The 19,215-nt window shown below is 38.0% G+C and overlaps 1 protein-coding gene across 2 annotated transcripts in view; it reads left to right on the plus strand.

Moving 5' to 3' along the window:
- LOC113681465 (uncharacterized) overlaps positions 1–17,338 on the plus strand; it is a 43,894-nt gene extending 26,556 nt beyond the window's left edge. For both annotated transcript variants that reach the window (XM_089205019.1, XM_089205020.1), the window contains 33 exons: positions 217–358; positions 787–1,115; positions 1,557–1,698; positions 1,998–2,335; positions 2,428–2,581; positions 3,118–3,467; positions 3,925–4,063; positions 4,421–4,749; positions 5,422–5,560; positions 5,855–5,974; positions 6,129–6,369; positions 6,789–6,940; positions 7,313–7,540; positions 8,170–8,432; positions 8,624–8,732; positions 8,947–9,291; positions 9,446–9,484; positions 9,798–9,915; positions 10,052–10,123; positions 10,415–10,486; positions 10,612–10,683; positions 10,855–10,926; positions 11,010–11,081; positions 11,457–11,528; positions 11,948–12,019; positions 12,505–12,576; positions 12,917–13,962; positions 14,363–14,553; positions 15,074–15,245; positions 15,493–15,553; positions 15,666–15,858; positions 16,572–16,751; positions 16,851–17,338. In XM_089205019.1, the coding sequence (XP_089061145.1) occupies positions 217–358; positions 787–1,115; positions 1,557–1,698; positions 1,998–2,335; positions 2,428–2,581; positions 3,118–3,467; positions 3,925–4,063; positions 4,421–4,749; positions 5,422–5,560; positions 5,855–5,974; positions 6,129–6,369; positions 6,789–6,940; positions 7,313–7,540; positions 8,170–8,432; positions 8,624–8,732; positions 8,947–9,291; positions 9,446–9,484; positions 9,798–9,915; positions 10,052–10,123; positions 10,415–10,486; positions 10,612–10,683; positions 10,855–10,926; positions 11,010–11,081; positions 11,457–11,528; positions 11,948–12,019; positions 12,505–12,576; positions 12,917–13,962; positions 14,363–14,553; positions 15,074–15,245; positions 15,493–15,553; positions 15,666–15,858; positions 16,572–16,751; positions 16,851–16,973 (6,219 nt within the window). In that variant the 3' untranslated portion in view covers positions 16,974–17,338. The remainder of the gene's footprint in view (positions 1–216; positions 359–786; positions 1,116–1,556; positions 1,699–1,997; positions 2,336–2,427; positions 2,582–3,117; positions 3,468–3,924; positions 4,064–4,420; positions 4,750–5,421; positions 5,561–5,854; positions 5,975–6,128; positions 6,370–6,788; positions 6,941–7,312; positions 7,541–8,169; positions 8,433–8,623; positions 8,733–8,946; positions 9,292–9,445; positions 9,485–9,797; positions 9,916–10,051; positions 10,124–10,414; positions 10,487–10,611; positions 10,684–10,854; positions 10,927–11,009; positions 11,082–11,456; positions 11,529–11,947; positions 12,020–12,504; positions 12,577–12,916; positions 13,963–14,362; positions 14,554–15,073; positions 15,246–15,492; positions 15,554–15,665; positions 15,859–16,571; positions 16,752–16,850) is intronic.
- Positions 17,339–19,215: the final 1,877 nt, after the last annotated feature.

Raw genomic sequence — 19,215 nt, forward strand, 5'->3', positions numbered from 1 at the left:
ATCACTTATCCTCAGATCACAATTTCCTAATAAGGCCATTTATCTAACGAATATTATCCCGTAAGAATTTTGTACATGAACAAGGCTTAGCACAGATTAGTCATATCTTTCCGAGCGATTGTTTAGGGGCTAAAATGTGTGTTGATCAACATCGTAGAACTAATTTTTGGTATTTACAACACAAAATTAACATAATGCGATCTTTTGTCGACACAGCACTTTGCTGGAAACGCTGACCAGGATGCTGTTGTTTTTCATGAACTTAATCCACCAATCAGAGCACGTTACATCCGCTTTCGACCTGTGGCTTGGAACAAAGCAGCTTCAATGAGAGTTGAACTGTACCAGGGCGTGGAAGGCAAGTCAATTACTTATGGACGTTTAGTTCTTCTATCTTTTCTTTTCTGCGAAAACGTTTGGAATGAGATAGAATATTCGGTATCACTTTGCAAAAAAAATGCAAACCAGTGTCGGTGTCTTTTTGTGTGTACAAATTATAGACACCATTGGCTAGAATAATGATGTATGTATTTCCCAGGGAGCTCTCATAATAATCGCTGTCTAGAAGAATGTTATTTACAAGTCTATGGAAATGTTTTAATTCTCATAAAGATAGCTGTTTTCGAGACCATCGTGCACAGGTATGAGATCTCGGTTTGTTAGCTTGAACAGTGCTTGAAGTCAATAGCTCCCCCAAAAGTTGGTGATTCATCGATAAGGATTGACAATGATCAGTAACATCGATGAGGTATTTTTCCTTACAATGATCTGCTTCATTACCGTTAGAGTGTAATAAAGCTCTGGGAATGGAAAACAGCGAAATCTCGAGTGGACAAATTCTTGCCTCTTCTCAATGGGATGGATATTCCACTGCAAGCCAGGGAAGATTATTCTTTCAAGCGACAGAGAGGAAACAGGGTGGATGGTCAGCTGGCAAAAAGAATGCAAACCAATGGTTTCAAGTTGATCTGGGAGGTGAGTATGTTAAAATCACAGGTGTAGCAACACAAGGCAGGGAAGACCACGATGAGTGGGTAACCAGTTACAAACTGCGGTACGGGAATGACGGAGAGAGCTTCCAGAGCTTCAAGGAAGAAAGGGATCTCGAGGACAAAGTGAGTATAAAAATAGCCAATTAAATGTTTATCATCCAGATATGTTTTAGCAAACAATAACCAATGTCATGAAATTGTCATTTTTCAACTTCTGATAATGTTATCATCCATCTTAAAGGTCAAGCGTTAAAACTCTCTCAGCAAATCAGTTTGTCAGAAAACCAGTTTGTTTGTCAGAAAAATCTTCGCCTTGGTCAGTTAATATCATCGGTGCTCATCGTCTTTTGTTTTTCTCTTTAATGAGTTGGAAAGTTAGACGAGTCTAATGTTTTGATATGCTATGAAGTCTTATTCACCAGTTCTCGTGTCGGGACCTTCTTAGCCGCGCACATGTTGCCATATCCTATGCAGATATCCCATATCTACTGAAGTTATCTGCGTTTAAAGAAGCCCTCTATTGTAACTAATCAACAAGTCTTACTTTACATTCGTCTTATATAGGAATTTACTGGAAATGTGGACCGTGACAGCATTGTTCGTTATGAACTTTACCCAGCCATCAAAGCCCGTTACATCCGCCTTCAACCTCTTTCTTGGCATAACTGGATCTCTATGAGGATGGAATTGTATGGCTGTTCAGAAGGTAGGCGAAGTATCAGCTTCTAAGGGAAAAGGAGTTTAATTTTTCTACGATATCTTTATCCGATACAGGTCCACTACCTTAAAAAAAGGTTCTAACCCTATTGCATACAGTTGCATACTCTTTCCTTTTTCTTTTCAAATTTATTTGTTATCTGACTGAGGAAAACTACGAGGGAACAATTGTTTAGAGGGTATTTAAACTTGGAAGATATCATTAGCAAGTATAACTCAAGAAAGTTTCGGCATAGATCGTGATTTGGGATATTCATTTACCTGATTCGATTTCAATGAAACAAACAGAATGTCAAACGGATCTTGGCTTAAGAAAGAGAACTATTCCTGATGCACAGTTAAGTGCTTCATCGCAGCTGGATCGTAACCATGCCGCATCTCAAGGAAGACTGGACTATGAAGGTGAAAGGTGGAGAACGTCAGCCTGGTCATCGCGCACTAACGATAAAAGTCAATGGCTCCAAATTGATCTTCGAAGTATCTACATCAAAGTAACCCGAGTGGCGACGCAGGGTCGAACCGGCTACTACAAGTACTTGCAGTGGGTAACACATTACATGCTGCAGTTCAGTGATGACGGAGAAAACTTTACTTTCTTCAAGGAACTAGGAAAATCAACGGCAAAGGTAATACAATATATTTTTACGGAAATGTTAGCGGCGTGTTCTGTTACAATGATAGATATTTAGACAAGCAAATTGCCGTTCTCTCAATTTAGGATTTTAGTGGCAACAACGACAGCAATACCGTTGTTCATAATGACTTAAACCCACCGATCAGAGCTCGTTACACCCGCTTTATCCCACAAGCTTGGTATGGCCATATATCGATGAGGGTGGAGCTCTATGGATGTCTGGAATATAATAGTAAAGGTGAGGAATGCAGGTTGGACTTAAAATAGGAACATCTCTTTACGAAAACAGCGAACGAAAATTATTCGACGAGTCCTGTAAATGTATCAATAGCACAGTGCAGCTTCTCATCACAAAGTAGTTTTATGCAGACAAAGTAAAGTGTCAGCTCTATTTCTTCTATATTTATTCCTATAAAAGCTCACCTATTGACTGAATGGCTGACTGACTAATATATTGACGGATCAACAAACTAGTTACCCGACAGAGTGGCTGATTGACTAGCGGAAAGTGTCAGTACGACAAGTTAGGGCTTCGACAAGGCTTTGTTAACACATAATCCTACTTTATCAGTGAATTCTGCCGGCACATTGGATTTGTTAGGTCTTACCTCGGATATTCTGGCCTTGACTGCCTTTCTCCAAGATACGAGTTATGGCTTGACCGAACTTGCCTGATACAGCGCCCACGAGTTCCACCTGACGCAGTTAGGTATAGTAGCTATTCTTGCAAATAAAATGTTTGACATGGTCTTTACCCGCATTTACTCCATATAGTTTCCATGAATGTATCCAAATGTCGACAAGCCCTTGGTATGCAAGACGGTATAATATCAGATGGACAAATCAGTGCTTCTTCGGAATATAATAGCGAACATGCTGCAATCCAAGCTAGGCTGCACCTTGCACCAATACCCACAGACAAGGCTGGGTCTTGGTCAGCAGAGAGAAATAATTTAAATCAATGGTTGCAAGTGGATCTAGGAAGTCAGTACACGAGAGTAATGCGAGTCGCAACGCAAGGAAGGCATGATGATAGCAACTGGGTGACAAGGTATAAGCTACAGTATGGCAATGACGGAGAAAAATTTCATTACTACAGGGGATACGGAGAAATTTCAGTTAAGGTAATGTAATTAATGGATCTACTGCACTCACTGGTATTTCATTCTTCCATCCTAAACTTTCAGCCTTAATTCCGATCCAGAGACCCAAAACTTTAATCTTTTTAAGGTACGAGAACAAATTCTATAGGTCATAACTCTCGATTTGTTTAATGTTTTTCATTAAAAAAGAATGGTCCTTTCCCCGTGGATATCACAATAACTTATCTAAGCGTATGTTAAATACAAAATAATATGTCTAAAAAAGACGAAATCAGAACATACCACTTTTATAATTAATGAATATTCGCGTTCGAAAGAATCAAAAGTCGCAAGAGGAAGAAGAAGGTGGGTCACTCGCCTTCAGAAACTGCAAACTTCTCGCAGAATGCTTCAAATGAGAGATATAAATTTATTCAAGCAATTGCAACGATGAACATTCAAAAAACCATTAACGGTTCCTATACTTTTTTTAACCTAGGATTTTATTGGAAACTCTGATCGAGACACTGTCGTTTTTAGTGAACTAAACCCGCCAATCTATGCACGTTTTATCCGCTTTCGACCTCAACATTGGTTTGGCCACATAGCTATGAGGGTAGAGGTCTATGGATGTCAAGGTGAGGAAGTATTAATGTTCTGAATAATGAAAAAAATGCAAAAAACATACGACTTTACGCATTATTTTCATAATCTTTCAACTTTTATTTAGTCCCCTATATTGTTCTTTAATTCCTTCTACCACACCTCCTGCAGTGCACTGGCATTTTTTGCATGTGCTTGATTGCTGTCAATGTTTGTAACTCCGGGTCAGGATTGCGTCACCAGTTGTGATTTACCAACAATCCGTGCTTGTTTGTTGTTGTTGTTGCTTTTTTAGTCTGTTTTTGATTGTTTGTTTGTTTTTTTTTTTTACCATGGAATTTGAGGATAAATGTAAGTACCAAGAATTTTCATAGATTTCTTGAAACCCTCAGAATGTACGAAACCTCTCGGTGTGGGTAGTGGTGCGATATCTGAAAGACAAATGAGTTCTTCTTCCCAACTGGACGATGCTCATGCCGCTGTGCAAGGAAGACTCAATTCCAGGCCAACTGAGGACAAAGGAGGATCCTGGTCCGCTGCTTCGAACAACCGCAACCAATGGCTTGAGATTGATCTGGTCAGTCAGAACATCAATGTGACCCGTGTAGCCACTCAAGGAAGACATGATTCCAGCCAGTGGGTGACGAAGTACAAGCTGCAGTACAGTAAAGATGGTGTAAACTTCCAATATTACAAAGAGCCAATGGAAACTGCACATAAGGTGGCACTTATTTGTTCACAGACAAGTTTACTTCAGTTTCCTCTTCAAATTCCCTTTAATCATCTTTATTTGCCAAACACCAAATTTCCGTCGCATCAGTATATTTTTTTCGCCTTTAACCTGTAGTTATGATGCCCTAAAGTCAATACTAAGTTTCGTAACACCTTAGCATACTGATTAAAAAGATGAATTGTCTGTTAGATAGGTAGAAAGAAACAGATTACTTCTTGTTATAAGGAAAAAGGTGAGACTACTTCACATTTAATATATCGACAGTGGTTTAGCGTGGTGTGTACCCTCATCGACGACGATATTCGTCATTCCAGGGGTCAAAATGTTGATTGTTGATGCTTGATTGTCGATTTGCTTTCTTAACACATATCGACGTCAAACAAAACGATTCTTTCAGTGCGTGACCATAGCGTGACACTTTGACACGAGCTTCTGTAATGCTGAGCTCTTTACTCTTATCGACAACAGCAAATTGGCTGATGAGATTGCGATGTTACTGCCAATCGTGGTAAAATTAGGATTCCACGTGAGTTCGGTAACAAAGCAATACGCTTTTTTCTTAAAAATGTATACTTTAACCCTAAATAAACACGATTATCGAGATTATCAAGAGTACAATTTTTAGCTGAGACGGCACTCCATACTATTTTCAATCTGTAGATTTTTGATGGAAACGTTGAGCAACACGCCGTTGTTTATAATGAACTTGTCCCGCCTATCAAAGCACGTTTCATCCGTTTTCGGCCTGTTGACTGGTATGGTCATATATCAATGAGAGTAGAACTTTATGGATGTCAAGGTAATTTATGATGTGTTTCCTTCCTAAAGACTCTCATTCGATTCATCAAGCGACCAAATAATCGAATTCAGACTTGTTAGGTTTGGTTTAGGATGTCTATGATACCCCCACCTATAGCAAAGGGTGCGAAGTGAATCCGAGATTGTCTTTTTGCCGAGTAAGTCTTGATATCGAGGCATTGCAAGGAAGCATATGTATGTTGGTACTTGCTAAATGATCAAACATTTTCGTGCAACACCGGCGTTTTCTAGTATAAGGATATGGTATCTCAAAGTGTCTTTTCCACCCTTTTAGATGACCGTCCCTGTGACACATCAGTAGACTGGTGTGGATGGAAAAACGAACGTGGCTGGAAAAGTATCAAACATAAAGATCTTGATCAGGTCTATCAGAATGAAGGTGGCGGTGGTAAAGGTTCGTGATTACTTCTTCTGAAGCTTTATAAGAATTAGATGTCTTTTGTTTTAATAACAAAATATTTTAATATTTGTAAAAGACATCGAAAAAGAGATAACGATAGCGCTACATTATGTATTATTTTGCTTCCGCTATGTTTTTTCCGTCCAAGGTTTTAGTGACAACAACAACTTCGAGGTCCTTCTCCCTGACAGCGAATATGGTTACATATCATTATCTGATGTGATACTGGATGAATGCTGTTTTACCATTTGCTTCTGGTTGAAAACCGCTAGCAGCGGCTTCTATATAGAATACAATAATGCAGGATCAGCCAAAGAGAACAAGACTCTAGTTTTTGGAATCTATTGTGGAAACAACACATTTTCCCTTCAAAGCGGGAGCGAGAAGAGGTATCAAAGTGGAATCAGTGCAGGGTTGCTTCTTGTCTTAAATTTGATTCACAACCATTGCAATTACCCTAACAGAGATGAAGCCTGAAAATTATAACTCGTTGGCAAGTTAACTGCCTAGAACCGCAGAACCTCGTTCTCTCTGTTTCTTCATTCAAAGCTTATGAAATGGTGTCAGTCAGTATTGAGTGTGATATGCTATCTGTAATTAGCATTTACCGAATGTTGCAACAAAAAAGAATGAAGAGAAATTATAAATAAGCAAAAGCTAAACATTTTCCACTCAACTAAAAATTTTCATTTGAATCAAACAAAACTTAAAACATAATCAAATAAGTCTTCAAACAAATCGAATAGGGAAGAAATGGGGAGTTTTCTTTAGGTCAATATGAACAGTGTCCTTCCATCTTCCTGCACAGCGAGCAGTCAATGGACGTTATGGACTCCACCTGGCACCACGTTTGTGTCTCCTGGGATGGGAGAGTTGGGCTACTTGCAGTTTTCAAGGATGGTCATATAAATTTCAAGTTAAATGACTTTATGGGACCCCCACTTCAGAAGCCGAATGAAGGTAAGTAGAAGACGCATACTATTTTTCTTGGGGGCTATGGGTGAGGGACCTTTGGTGCAATCTTTTTTTTTTTCGGATATGAACAGGTTCAACGAGGGAATTAATACTGGATGATATTCAATTTTAGTTGACAAATTCAGCCGAAAGGCTAAGTTTGAGTTAGGTTTGATAATGGCAATCATTTTGCGAAGTTAACTTATTGTTTGCGGATAAAGCATGAGAGGCCCATGATAAAGGAGGAGCTATTCAATCAAATAACTCCGTCACTTTCACCCTTTGCTCCTATCGACCCGTGAACAACATGCTTTGCATCTTTTGATCCGCTTAAACGAATTTACCCAGAGAAAAATGTGTTTTAATTTTCAAACACAGGAATCGTGACGATTGGTTTTAGGAATATAAATGGAACTGCTTCTACTGTTCTTGGTAAACTGAGTGGCTTCAATATTTGGAGTACCTTGGTCACAACAGAGGAGATACTACGCATGTCATACGGATGTGGCACGGAAGCTGGCAATGCGATGGCCTGGGGAAAAGTTAGAAATGGGCTGATTGGGGAAGTGGAGATGAAATCAAGTCCAACTTGCAACGATGGAAAACGTAAGACATACTTTAATAACTTCATCATTATCAGCGTTGTAAGCCAAACACTAATTTCACTTTTGTTGTTGTTTTGGTTTTCGTTTTAACAATAATCTCTTTATAAACGTGTTTCATTCCATCAATATAAAAGGATAGTTTGATACAAGGGCCATCTTCAAGTCTGTTGCTTAATTTTATGATTTGTCTTTTCTTATTTTGTTTTCCATGTGGTTTTTGACATTATTTACTTTTCCGTTCTTTACTCTCTTTGATGGTGATATCTCCTCGAAGGTAAATCACTAGTGTCAACCAGTAGTCGAACAAAAATCATCTCTATTCAGTTAGTCTAGTTCTCTGTCATGACCTATTCAAACTATTGACGACAAGGAGTTCTTTTAACACAGGATTGCCTCAGTCTTCGGCTGGCAGGAGGTGATTCTGGGTTTTAATGACATTGCAGCATGATCAGCGCAGAATACTACAAGTCTCTAATATGTTGTGGGTCAAAATTTTTTCATCAGCGTTGCTTTGGTCTTTTCAATGAAATTTGAAGGAATGCGCGATCCTTTTTATCACACGCGTGTATCATTTGCCACACTCAAAATTTATAATCAGGATCACAAACATTGTGATTGTATGACCAACAGGTGCCAGGCTTGTGGTAGATAGCGTCGATTTGGAGCCAAATGGGACCGCAGTTCTTGTGAGCCAGACATACAATAGATCACGTGACGGGAAAAGCAGATGCTTGAGGTTTCGCTATATGCTGCGGGGATCTGGAGATAAAACGTTGACAATTTTCCAGAAAACAGGAATTTATCGTGAAATACCCATCTGGACTTGGAAAGGCAACTCTGGCTGGGACTGGATTTATGGTGAAGTTCCGCTGACCTCTACTACAAAGTTTAAGGTAATATCAAAACTGCGGAACTTACTTTAATTTACCATGGCTACCACAGAGCCTTTTGGTGTCCTCGCACTACCATGATCAATGCAAGCCATTAATTTACTCTGGTCATTTAATGGTATTACTGTGAAGGTGAAAAACGTCTTCCACAATACCTAAAGGTAAATTAACAAACTTCTTTTTCCTTTTTTTAGATTTTGATCAAAGCTCAAAAAAGCAGGGAGAAAGACTTGATTGCTTTAACAGGGATATATGTCAAAGAGGGACTCGATTGCAAACTTAGGCCGCTGTCGGCAAAACAAGGTAACTCGTTTCCATGTACCCTGCCTTGCATTATTACCTTATGTTATATGATCTTTTTATAGTAGCTGATAAAATTGGCTTAAAATTTCAACGGAGGAAAGACTGCATTACTTTTAACCCGCTCTCCAAGGATCTTTTCTTTTATAACTCCATCGGAACTAGGTTGACCATTCGTTTGTGCATATATCATCTTTCTATATATTTCTATTCACAGCTTGTAATGAGGATTTAACTGATCCATCAGGATATCTCTTTTCACCGGCCTATTCCGGTGATGTTCTTGATGATATCGCTTGCACGTGGTACATTACCGTTCCACGCAATAACAATATTCGCTTGGAATTCCGAGATTTCCGTCTTCCAGACCATCCCACATGTAAGGGCTGTGATCTTCAAATTTTCGATGGAAGTGAAACGTCTGCTCCTGCGATAGGTCGATTCTGCGGATACATGTATCCTCCTATTTTCGTTTCTTCATCAAATAATTTCAGGATTGTTCTGCGTTGTGCTGCCAATCCCTACACAGCAAGATTCAAGATTTTGTATAACTCCTCGGCTGGTATGAAACGCTACATCTCTTTGACTTTTTATTGCAACCAAACATTTTTTTTGGACCTTCCACTTTCAGAGCTCTTATGAAAAATGAGATAAAATAATGGCATGCACTTGTCACGTCATAACTTCATGTTATTGTTTACTTTTCAATTCTTTAGCTCACAAGAGTTTAGAGTCGTCCTGCTCACTACAGCAAGGTACGCAAAGAATCTTCAGCTAATTTCCGGTCCCCTTTTTTCTCCCTTTGAATTTGTGCCTACGTTTTGTGAGACTGTATGAATTATTATCTCATATACCTCACTGTCGCTAATAACTCCTATTTAAGTCAAGTTTTGTTAGCTGTATAAAAATTAATGAAAAGGAGCTAACTAATTTAGTCTTTCTTCAGCCTTTTGTTCCAAAACTAAAAGTATTTCGGTGCTTCTGTTTTACTTCAACTTGCAAATGATGATCTTAACTTACTCGCCTATCAATCAATGCTAATGACCTATGTCTTACAATGCGTCCCAGAATGCCCAGCAAGCTGCAAATGTGAAGAGTTTGGTGGACAAGAAGATAAGAAGATACTGGTGACCGGAGAAGACTTACTTAATGTACCGAATCACCTTCCAACAAACGTTGGAGCAGTGTATGTGATATTTGAGGTCCTTTTCATCTTTAATGGCCTCTTTGTTTTATCGTCTTTTCTCTCCGAACAACGAGATTGCTAGTTCTTTCCTCCTGTTTCGCTAAATAACTGATATTATTTTTATATGTTTAAAAAGGTTTTTTGGCCAAAATCGGATCTCCCAATTGCGCGAGGAGGACTTCATAAACCTCTTGAAATTAGAATATATGTAAGTAAACCTATTACTTTTGTTTAAGATTGTTCATTACTTTATTGCAGCGACTGTATTAATCTTAAACATTTTTCTGTAGCTAATGAGGATTATGGTTGAGAAAACCATTCGATTTCCTTAACCAACGCCTTGATTGACAAATTTTGGGCGAAAGAGGTTTTCCCAGTACCTTCTGGACTGCGATGAAAACAAATTTCTCAGTTTAAAACTCAATGTCCTTAATTTGACCTTAAAGCTGTTGTGTTACCGATTTTTAACAGTTCTCATCTCGCTCTTCCTCTTCCTCAGCGATTTAAGCTTCAATTCACTGCTTCACGTGGATGAAGACAGCTTTCAAAATGTGACATCCGTCAAGACACTGTAAGTATCAATTGAATAGTCATTTATTTCATAGTGACAGAGCAACTTTTCTGTCACGTAGTCTGGTGCAAAGTCGATGATCACATTTGTCTCAGCAATCGATATTTCTTTTCTTTTTGTCGCAGGAGACTTGATTTTAACTTTCTTCGAGCTCTACCTGTTGGGGCCTTGAAGGGACTACCCAATTTACGCGTACTGTGAGTTTCATGTGAACAATGTTATTCTTGTCCTATGTGTTTTCCTTGGGACATAAATGTGCTTAGGTCGAACTTTGCACTTTGGAAAGAGAGAACGAGAGTACGGGGAAAGGGGTTTTATGTTAAGACCTCTTTTAAAGTGAATAAAAGAGATTGATTGTTTTATTTCAGTGACTTAGGACGGAACCTGCTACGGGTTGTATTCGGCGAGATGCTCGATGGACTTTCGAATTTGGAAGTTTTGTATGTACTCATTTTCACTATTCTGATAGTTTTAAGTCTATGATAATTAGCTTAATCACCTCACTTCTCTGTTTTGTTTGCAGGAGTTTTCGCTCTAACCAGATCGAGCTGCTGGAATACGGTGCTTTTAAGAACAAAAGCAATATGACTCATCTGTAAGTGCACTAAAATGGGCTCCAGCTCACTCAGGTCACACTTGGTCACTCAGTATTTTCTAACACCAGTTGATTTTGAATGTCATCGGAAAAAAAATCAATGGAAAACATGTGACCGGCCAATAGAACCATGGGCCTGATTTCCTTAAGAGTGGGTAGCTCTATACAATGGATAAATTTATATCTAGTGGATAGCACAGTATGTTTTGTCAACGCTTATACGCTGGACAGCTATTTATCTATTGGATAGCGTTATCCGCCCTTTGAAAAGCTAGGCTCTATTTTTTTCTGCCAATCAGCAGATACATGTTTCTTTCTTTTAATTTTTTTTTTTATTTTTCATTTTCAAACAATATTATTCTTGTGTACATTTAGGTACCTACAACATAACAAGCTCAAAGAAGTGTCAAATGGGATGTTCAAAGACCTTATGAATTTGAAAGTATTGTGAGTGAATTTTGATATCATAGTCAGCACAAATCCTATGGAAAGAGACAATAGTATGAGTATATTGCTGTATTTGTTATATGGTTGTTCTATTTAAAACACAAGGACGTCGTAAATTACATGTTTTGAATTTTTTATCTTAATGAATTATAAATTGCTTTTATCCCTCATTTTCGAAGGATATCAAATTTAAGTCAGGTTTCCATAGAAAAATATAATAATAATAATAATTATACATATGTAATATATATATTTTTTTTATCAGACCTCGAGACATGATGATATTATCTTTCAGCTGACATAGCTAATCTTTTGTTGTTGTCGTTATTATTGTTGTTTTTATTAATCACTGGCGAGACATTTCCTTAATTTTCTTAATTATGTGCTTTTTCTTACCATGATCTGTTTGAAATCTCCAGAAATCTTAGCAGGAACAAATTAACAACTGTTTCGAAGGAAACCTTTCAAGGGTTGAAGTCACTCGAGTATTTGTAAGTGTACAATGTTGCTGAGAAAAAGTAAATTATCCATTTCCCTTTCGTTTGTACCTTACAGGAGAGCTGTATTCACATTTTGTTAGTTACTTAATGATTTGATTTTCAGCAAAATAGTAATAAAAATTTAAAGTTAAATTATATTGAAAACCCTTCTACCACAACTATTCAAGTATTTACTGCAGTTGATGAATGGTTGATCACTTTTCAACTCAGTCATAAAGGAAGATCAATGATACACTGCGCGAAATGATTTTTTCCACCATCAACCAAGTTGCACAATGATTTGAGAGAGAAAAGAGAGAGAGCATTATTTTATAAAATTTGAGATCAGCGAAATTTGTTATTTTCATGTTGTGATTGAATAATTAAACGCATAATTCAGTTTGATGTGAATTTCTTATGCATCAGTTGAGTCGATACTGGGACACAACGGAAAGTGAATCAGTTATTCTTGTTTACTTTGTTGTGCATTAATTCAGGTATCTGGGTGGCAACAAACTTACCAGAGTACCTCCAGACGTATTCAATGACCTCAAGAAGCTCAGATATTTGTGAGTGATTTGCTTTTCAATCTTCATCAGTCTAAGTTGCGCAAAATCTAAAGGCAGCTCATTGTACCAACAAACAAAAACTTGATCATGATTTTTTTTTACTTAATAAAGGAAAATTTTCTAAATCAACTATATATTTCCCACTTTAGGATTATGGGTTAGAGTCACTGCTCTTTTGAAATTAATTCATTTTTAAGGCCCTTTTTAATATCCAGACGTTCGACCGTTCCCCCGTTGTAAAATGACGCATTCAGAATTTTGTGAATTGTCCGTATAAGAAAGCAAGATTAAATTATTAAAGAAATAAAGGTGAGGTTTCCCTATTTTGCAATTTCAACAGGAGACTAGATCACTTCATACTCTGTTGTTACGCCAAGAAGTCAATTGAAGGAGTTGCTTGCGATTCCCCAGTCAATGAATTCTCGAGCTGCGATGACCTCATGAAAAACAAAACTCTTCAAACTTGTATCTGGATTCTGGGAATCTTCGCCTTCTTTGGTAACCTGTTTGTCATAATATGGCGAATCATCGATAAAGAGGAGAACAGAGTCCACTCGTTCTTATTGACAAATCTAGCATTTGCCGACATGTTCATGGGTGTCTACTTGCTGGCAATTGCCATAATGGACGCAAGGTGGCAAGGTGAATATTTCAAGCATGACCATGAATGGAGATCTGGTTGGGGTTGTCGAATCATTGGAGTTTTATCGATGCTTTCCAGTGAGGTATCTGTACTAATTCTAACAATCATCACCACGGAAAGATTTATTGCAATCGTCTTCCCTTTCAAATTCAAACGCCTGACCATCAGATCCGCTGTATTCACCTGCACAGGAGCGTGGATATTTGGAATAGTTATCTCAGTGATTCCCATAACCGGAATAAACTATTTTTACGATCAAAACGGTGATTTCGGTTTTTACAGTCGTTCAGCAGTTTGCCTTCCTCTTCAACTGTCTGAGGGAACCCCGGCCGCTTGGCAATACTCTGCCTCCTTCTTCATTGGGATGAATTCTGTTTCTTTTACCTTTATCCTGGTGGCTTATATCTCAATGTTTTTGACGGTGAAGCGGGTAACCCATTCTATTCGATCGACGAATTTAAACAGAGAATCCGCTATGGCCAAGAGACTTGTTTTCATAGTCATGACAGACTTCTGCTGCTGGATGCCCATAATAATCATCAGCATTTTGTCTCTGACAGAAAATTTTAATGATCCAGACAAAATTGCTTACGTGTGGATTGCAGTGTTTGTTCTTCCCCTCAACTCTTCCCTCAATCCAATCCTTTACACGTTTTCCACCGATAGAGTAAAACGTAGCTTTAGCCAGAAGGGGAAAAATGTCACTGGTTTCGTTATGAAGACCTTGAACAGACCTACAGAAGGTGGGTATTTCTGTTAAGGAATAGTTTGGTGATCATATTCTAAATGCTGTGTCTTCATCTTAAAGATTTGAAGCCGTAGAAATTATCTTATTCAGCCGTAATTTAAGTGTGCTACTATTTCATCGTATTCACTCTCAAAAGACTGCTGCAAAAACAGCGAAAGCAAAAATAAGTGTGGGACAAACCATTTGGAAGCATTTTCAATTGAACCCTTCTCACACAACGTTACACTACACATCAGAGCCAACCTAACTAAATTCTTTAGTGATTGTTCAAAAATTATTCTAAACTGTCAATTTATATGGTGTGTTCCAATCACCTTCAAAAATCCCCTTTTTCTTTTCCACCTCGAAACGTACCTTTGTTCATGATCAGTATCCTTTTATCTTTTCTTCTGAAGATCGATTGTCCTGTTCCTCGAACATATCTGGAAAAACGTTGCTCTCTAAAGTCCTTTCAATTTCCAGCCCCAAGCCAAAAGCAAGGGTATTGAAAAAGCTGGAGGTCGGGCGTGTTGTCGTTCACGCTAATCTAAAGCTGATTGAAAGAGTAAATATCTTCAAAGATGATACTGCTGGAAGAAAATCCACGGTAAGTACTTCTTTGTGAAAACCAAAATGGCGCTTTCGTGGCTACCGACCAGTGAAGATAAAGTTACGAGACTTGATCCCTCATGTAGGTCTTTGTTCCGCTCAAGCTATCTTAAGATCGCATCCATTTTCAGAGAGGCAATTGCAAGAACCAATCATGTGCTATATATTTATTAATAGCTAGCAATCACTCTCCGTGGGCGTTTAGGAACATTTACCTCGATCAAGGGAGAGCCCTTGGAGTGAGGCTTATTTGACGAATACATTATTTCTCCCTTCATATATTACAGGATGCTCTACATAAAGACCTTTCTCATGCCTATTTCTTGAACTTTTCTTAAAGTGTGAAATTAATCTTGTTCTGATTACTTTTTCTATCAACCAATCTTGCGCAAGGATCTTGAATGTCTTACAAAAAATTGGCAAGTAGTACACCCTGTGTCACTTACCTTGGACTTACAATTGCAATGTATGACATGTACAAATGAGTATAAGCTTCACGTCACCTCTCGCTGTTACAGGGTTATGTTACAGCTTGGTGCGAGGAAGGAGGTGTTCTCAATGTGGTGTTGCTAAAGTACTTTGGAAAAGAAATGAAGGAGGACTGGAATCGGGAAGTGAGTGTAGTGCAGAGCCTCTCCTGTGACGAGCAGCCTCTGTCCAATGTGTTACACTATCGATGGCACAACAAAAGTAAGTGACCCTAATCAGTTTTTTCAATTTAACCATCAGTTTTTAGAATTGCTATAAATTTGTTGTACCATTTTTAAATCCAAGGTTACTTACTGCTCTATATTCCATAGAAGTAGTTTTTCACTTTTGTTGTTGTTGGAAAATCAGGATCTGTGACATTCACAATGCCACAGTAGGGACCTTTTTTTATCGATTTCATAGGTGCTGTGCTGAACCTCTGAGGATATTTTTTCGTTTATTTCTTTAGCTAGCGACCTGAATATCGAGCAAGGCAAGACGAAGATCAATGCTTTACGAGGAAAAAGTTTGTAAGTTGTTAATGAATTAGAGCTTTATTACCAAACATATTGAAATCACCATACATTTGATAACAAGTAAAATTACGGATTTTGAATCCTGCGTTTCCATTTTTTCTAAAAGCCTGATATGTTTCGACTATGTGTCGAGTTCAACTCTGGAAGATTTGATTTGTGAGAAAGGAACTGTCATCGACTTCGAGTCAATTTGTGCGGTAGCTTGTGACGTCTTAGGTGCAATAGAAGGACTACAGGGACTTGGAATACTTCATAATAACATCACAACACGCAACATTCTGATCAGCCAGTGCCCTAGGGTAAGTGTAGTGGTTAAATTATTCACTACTCTCAATCTCTAAGTTAAGGAATCAGTTAAAAAAAATAACCTACTAGCGTGTTGCGTGACCGGCAGTTCGCATATGTACATATCTCCTCTTATATGTTTGCTACTGCAGACTTTGTCCTTCATCGAGAAGTCGACAATTATATTGTTCCTTATTCAAAGGTTGCTTCACTTTGAAAGTCCTCGTAGTTTAACACAAACGTTTCTTCGAGCTTTTGGGGATATTTCGTGAGAACAAAGCACATTTCACTTGCATTGCTTTTTCGCAGTACTATACGGCATATCTCTGATTGAATAGAAATCGACCTGAAATGGTCCAGTGCGGAAAATGTTTTTGGTTTTGACAAAGAGTTAGAATAATACAATGGAGCGTGCGTTGTTCCTAGGTCGAGTCCTTCCCTGATCAGTAAATGGGTTTCGTGTTTCCGGATAGTCCCTTGTTCTACACTTAGACCAGGGTTGTAAATTGCCAACTGATTTGCCTTCTACCCGTTGAGGTTTTCCATCAAGTTCCTTGTGATGTCTATTATAAGTTTTTTGATATTTGAACGCATGTTTAATTACAGAGACGTAAAGAAAACCACTGAGTCAGTCATAACTCTGCCACCCTTCTACGCCCATTTATTGTTGTTGTTTTGAGTTGGAGATAAGTTATGATTATTACCTGCATGCATTTTCTTTTCATAGATTCCTCCAATCAAAGCAGTCTTAGGTGGGTTCTCTCATGCATCCAAGGTGAATGGAGAAAGCGCGTTTACAAACCAAGCTCTTGATGAACAGAGTTGTTTTGGTAGCCATCTTGAGCAGTTTGGACAGTTGTTGGCCACACTACTAGGACACTGTCACGGCTCTTGTGAACAGTTAAAGGTAAACATCGATAAGTTTTATTAAGTTAAATTTTTACTCCTTGGACAGTGATAAAGATACACAGTGACTCTGGCATATATATTATTTTTTTTCCAATAGCTACATGAAATTATGAATCTCTGCTTTGAGGAAACACGAGAGAAGAGGCCTACAGCGTCTAGCCTGCGAGAACTCTTGGAAGAGGTCTGGTGCACAAAGGGTTTCAGTGATTCATTTGTTTGATCTACCATACGGACAAAAACACTAAATAGCTATATAATACATATATTGGCTGAGCTTTTGAAAAATCAAACAATGTTTGCCCATCCCTGCAGCATGAAGGGTACAAGCCTTATCCAAAAGCCATGTTTATCTCGTCAATAACGGTAGAATGCACTACAACAAAGCGCATTAGTAATTCTGCTTTGTAAATAGTTAAACCTTTGTAGAGCATATTGGTACGGAATGTATATTCTGTTAGTGAAAAAAAAGTATTCTGAAAATGCTCATTTGCTCAAGAACCATATTGTAATCTGCACCCACGGTGTTACTTTTAATCGTTCTTGTTGAATAAGATTGGTGAATAAAACTAGCACTTGCACACCTGATTTAGTTCAAAGAAAACACACTGCCTTCTACATTCCTCCAAATGAATTTAACACCTCTTTGTATTAACTTTTGATTATGCAGTGAACCTTAAAAAAGTTTGAAAGATTGCTGAAACTATGGTAATGCGTTTCTAATTTAGGTTAATTGGACGGTACGTAATACTTTCATATTTTGAGAGCAAAATAATTCCCTTAGACATATTTACAACCAAGATTGTTACTTTCACGTGGCGTCTGTGTATTCTCAGGGCCTCTTCTGAACATTCGTTAACTCTAATACAAACGAAAAAGACCCACAATGTCCAATTTTCAGCTCTCGTAATGCTCCCATCGACACTTAGTTAACAAAAACATCCAGCGGAAGCTTTGAATGCTTTTAATGTCCGCAACCATTCTTTACGGTTCGTTCACACACCAAGAACAAAGGAACACATTACTCGTGGTTGCTTAATTATGGCCTTGTTCTGCCCCTTTGAAGTTGCTTTGTGGTCCGATTCAAAAGTTTTCTCCCTTTCCCCAGCGAATATAACCGAACTTTATTCACCACAATTTCGGTGGTTTTACAGTAGATTCCCAAGTAAAAATAGAAGCAGATTGAACCACAAGATGAAGCAGTTTTAGGGAAGAAGGCCCACTTGTTTCACCGTTATTGAGCGTATGCACTACTTGTCTGTTACTGATTGGGATTATGCTAATTTTACTCCACGAGAAGTGGTTCGGTACAAATTGCCTGCTTGTGCCTGTGATAATTGCGTGATCAGTTGGAGGGAGTTTTAAAAACCAAATTTAAAACGGTATCTTGAATTGGTCAGGTCGCAGCAAGTTGTCTTATCAATGATGAATTGGATTTTTCTTTAATTCTAATTAGGTGATTTATTTGCAAGACTCTTTTATTCAGCTGCACATTGTCTCTGCAGTCTAACATCATTGACACTGAAGGACATGCAGACAATCTTAGCGGTTTAACCTTAGTTGACCACAAAAACGTTGCACTGAAAATAAGTTTTTTTTTTCTGGTTTAATAAATATTCCGTTAGGCAACATTAACAACTTACAAGTCAAGTCGAGTGTATCTTGAGAGAAATAAAGATGAAAATTTATTAAAAACTTGCTAGGCTGGAAGAAAGCCGAGACAAAGAAATATAAACAGGTAACAATAAAAACTCAGCGCAGATTTCCCTTAAGTTTAATACTGGTGACATTAAATTGGCTTACGGTAATTGGTAAAAGGTGAGTTATATCACCATGACAACTTATTTTTCGATTACAACTCATGGTTTGAATTAGGTGTGCTTTCATTAGTTTCCTCCGATGACAATAGCTCGTTTACAAAGATTGATTTGAGAACATTGAGCTGTTTTCCGGCTGACAGTTTAATTGAAAACTCCTAAGAAAAAAAAAAAGATTTTTAGGAAATTTCAACTCGTATGGCAACTAGTTTCAAGATGTTTCCTTAGAGTTCAAAGCTGAATTCAATTTCTTTACTTGAAAAATATTTCAGTTATATTACGACGTAGGTCGTTCTAGTAATTTCAGGAAGGCCTTAAAAGCTGTAGAATTCAATTTTTTTTCTCATGGAGAGGGTTCCTCGCACGCTCCACCAGCGAACGGTTGTCATACAAACGGAATCGATCGCAATATCATCACTTTTAGACAACCATATGAAGCTAGGATCTTCAAGTCCTAGTAGTTTTAGTTCTTAATTTTTAACTACTCGAACCTAAGTACTACAATCAAATCAGACATTCCATAAAACTCTGAAGTTGTGTTGTCTTTAAAATACTTTAGCTCCTCGAGGATATTCAAATTTCTACTCCAAAAGGTAAAATAATAATCCAAACGACCATTTTATTCTCATCTTGATGAGTGGGGTTTGG

Source organism: Pocillopora damicornis, chromosome 4, assembly GCF_964200805.1.
Source record: "Pocillopora damicornis chromosome 4, jaPocDami1.2, whole genome shotgun sequence".
Lineage (NCBI taxonomy): Eukaryota > Metazoa > Cnidaria > Anthozoa > Scleractinia > Pocilloporidae > Pocillopora > Pocillopora damicornis.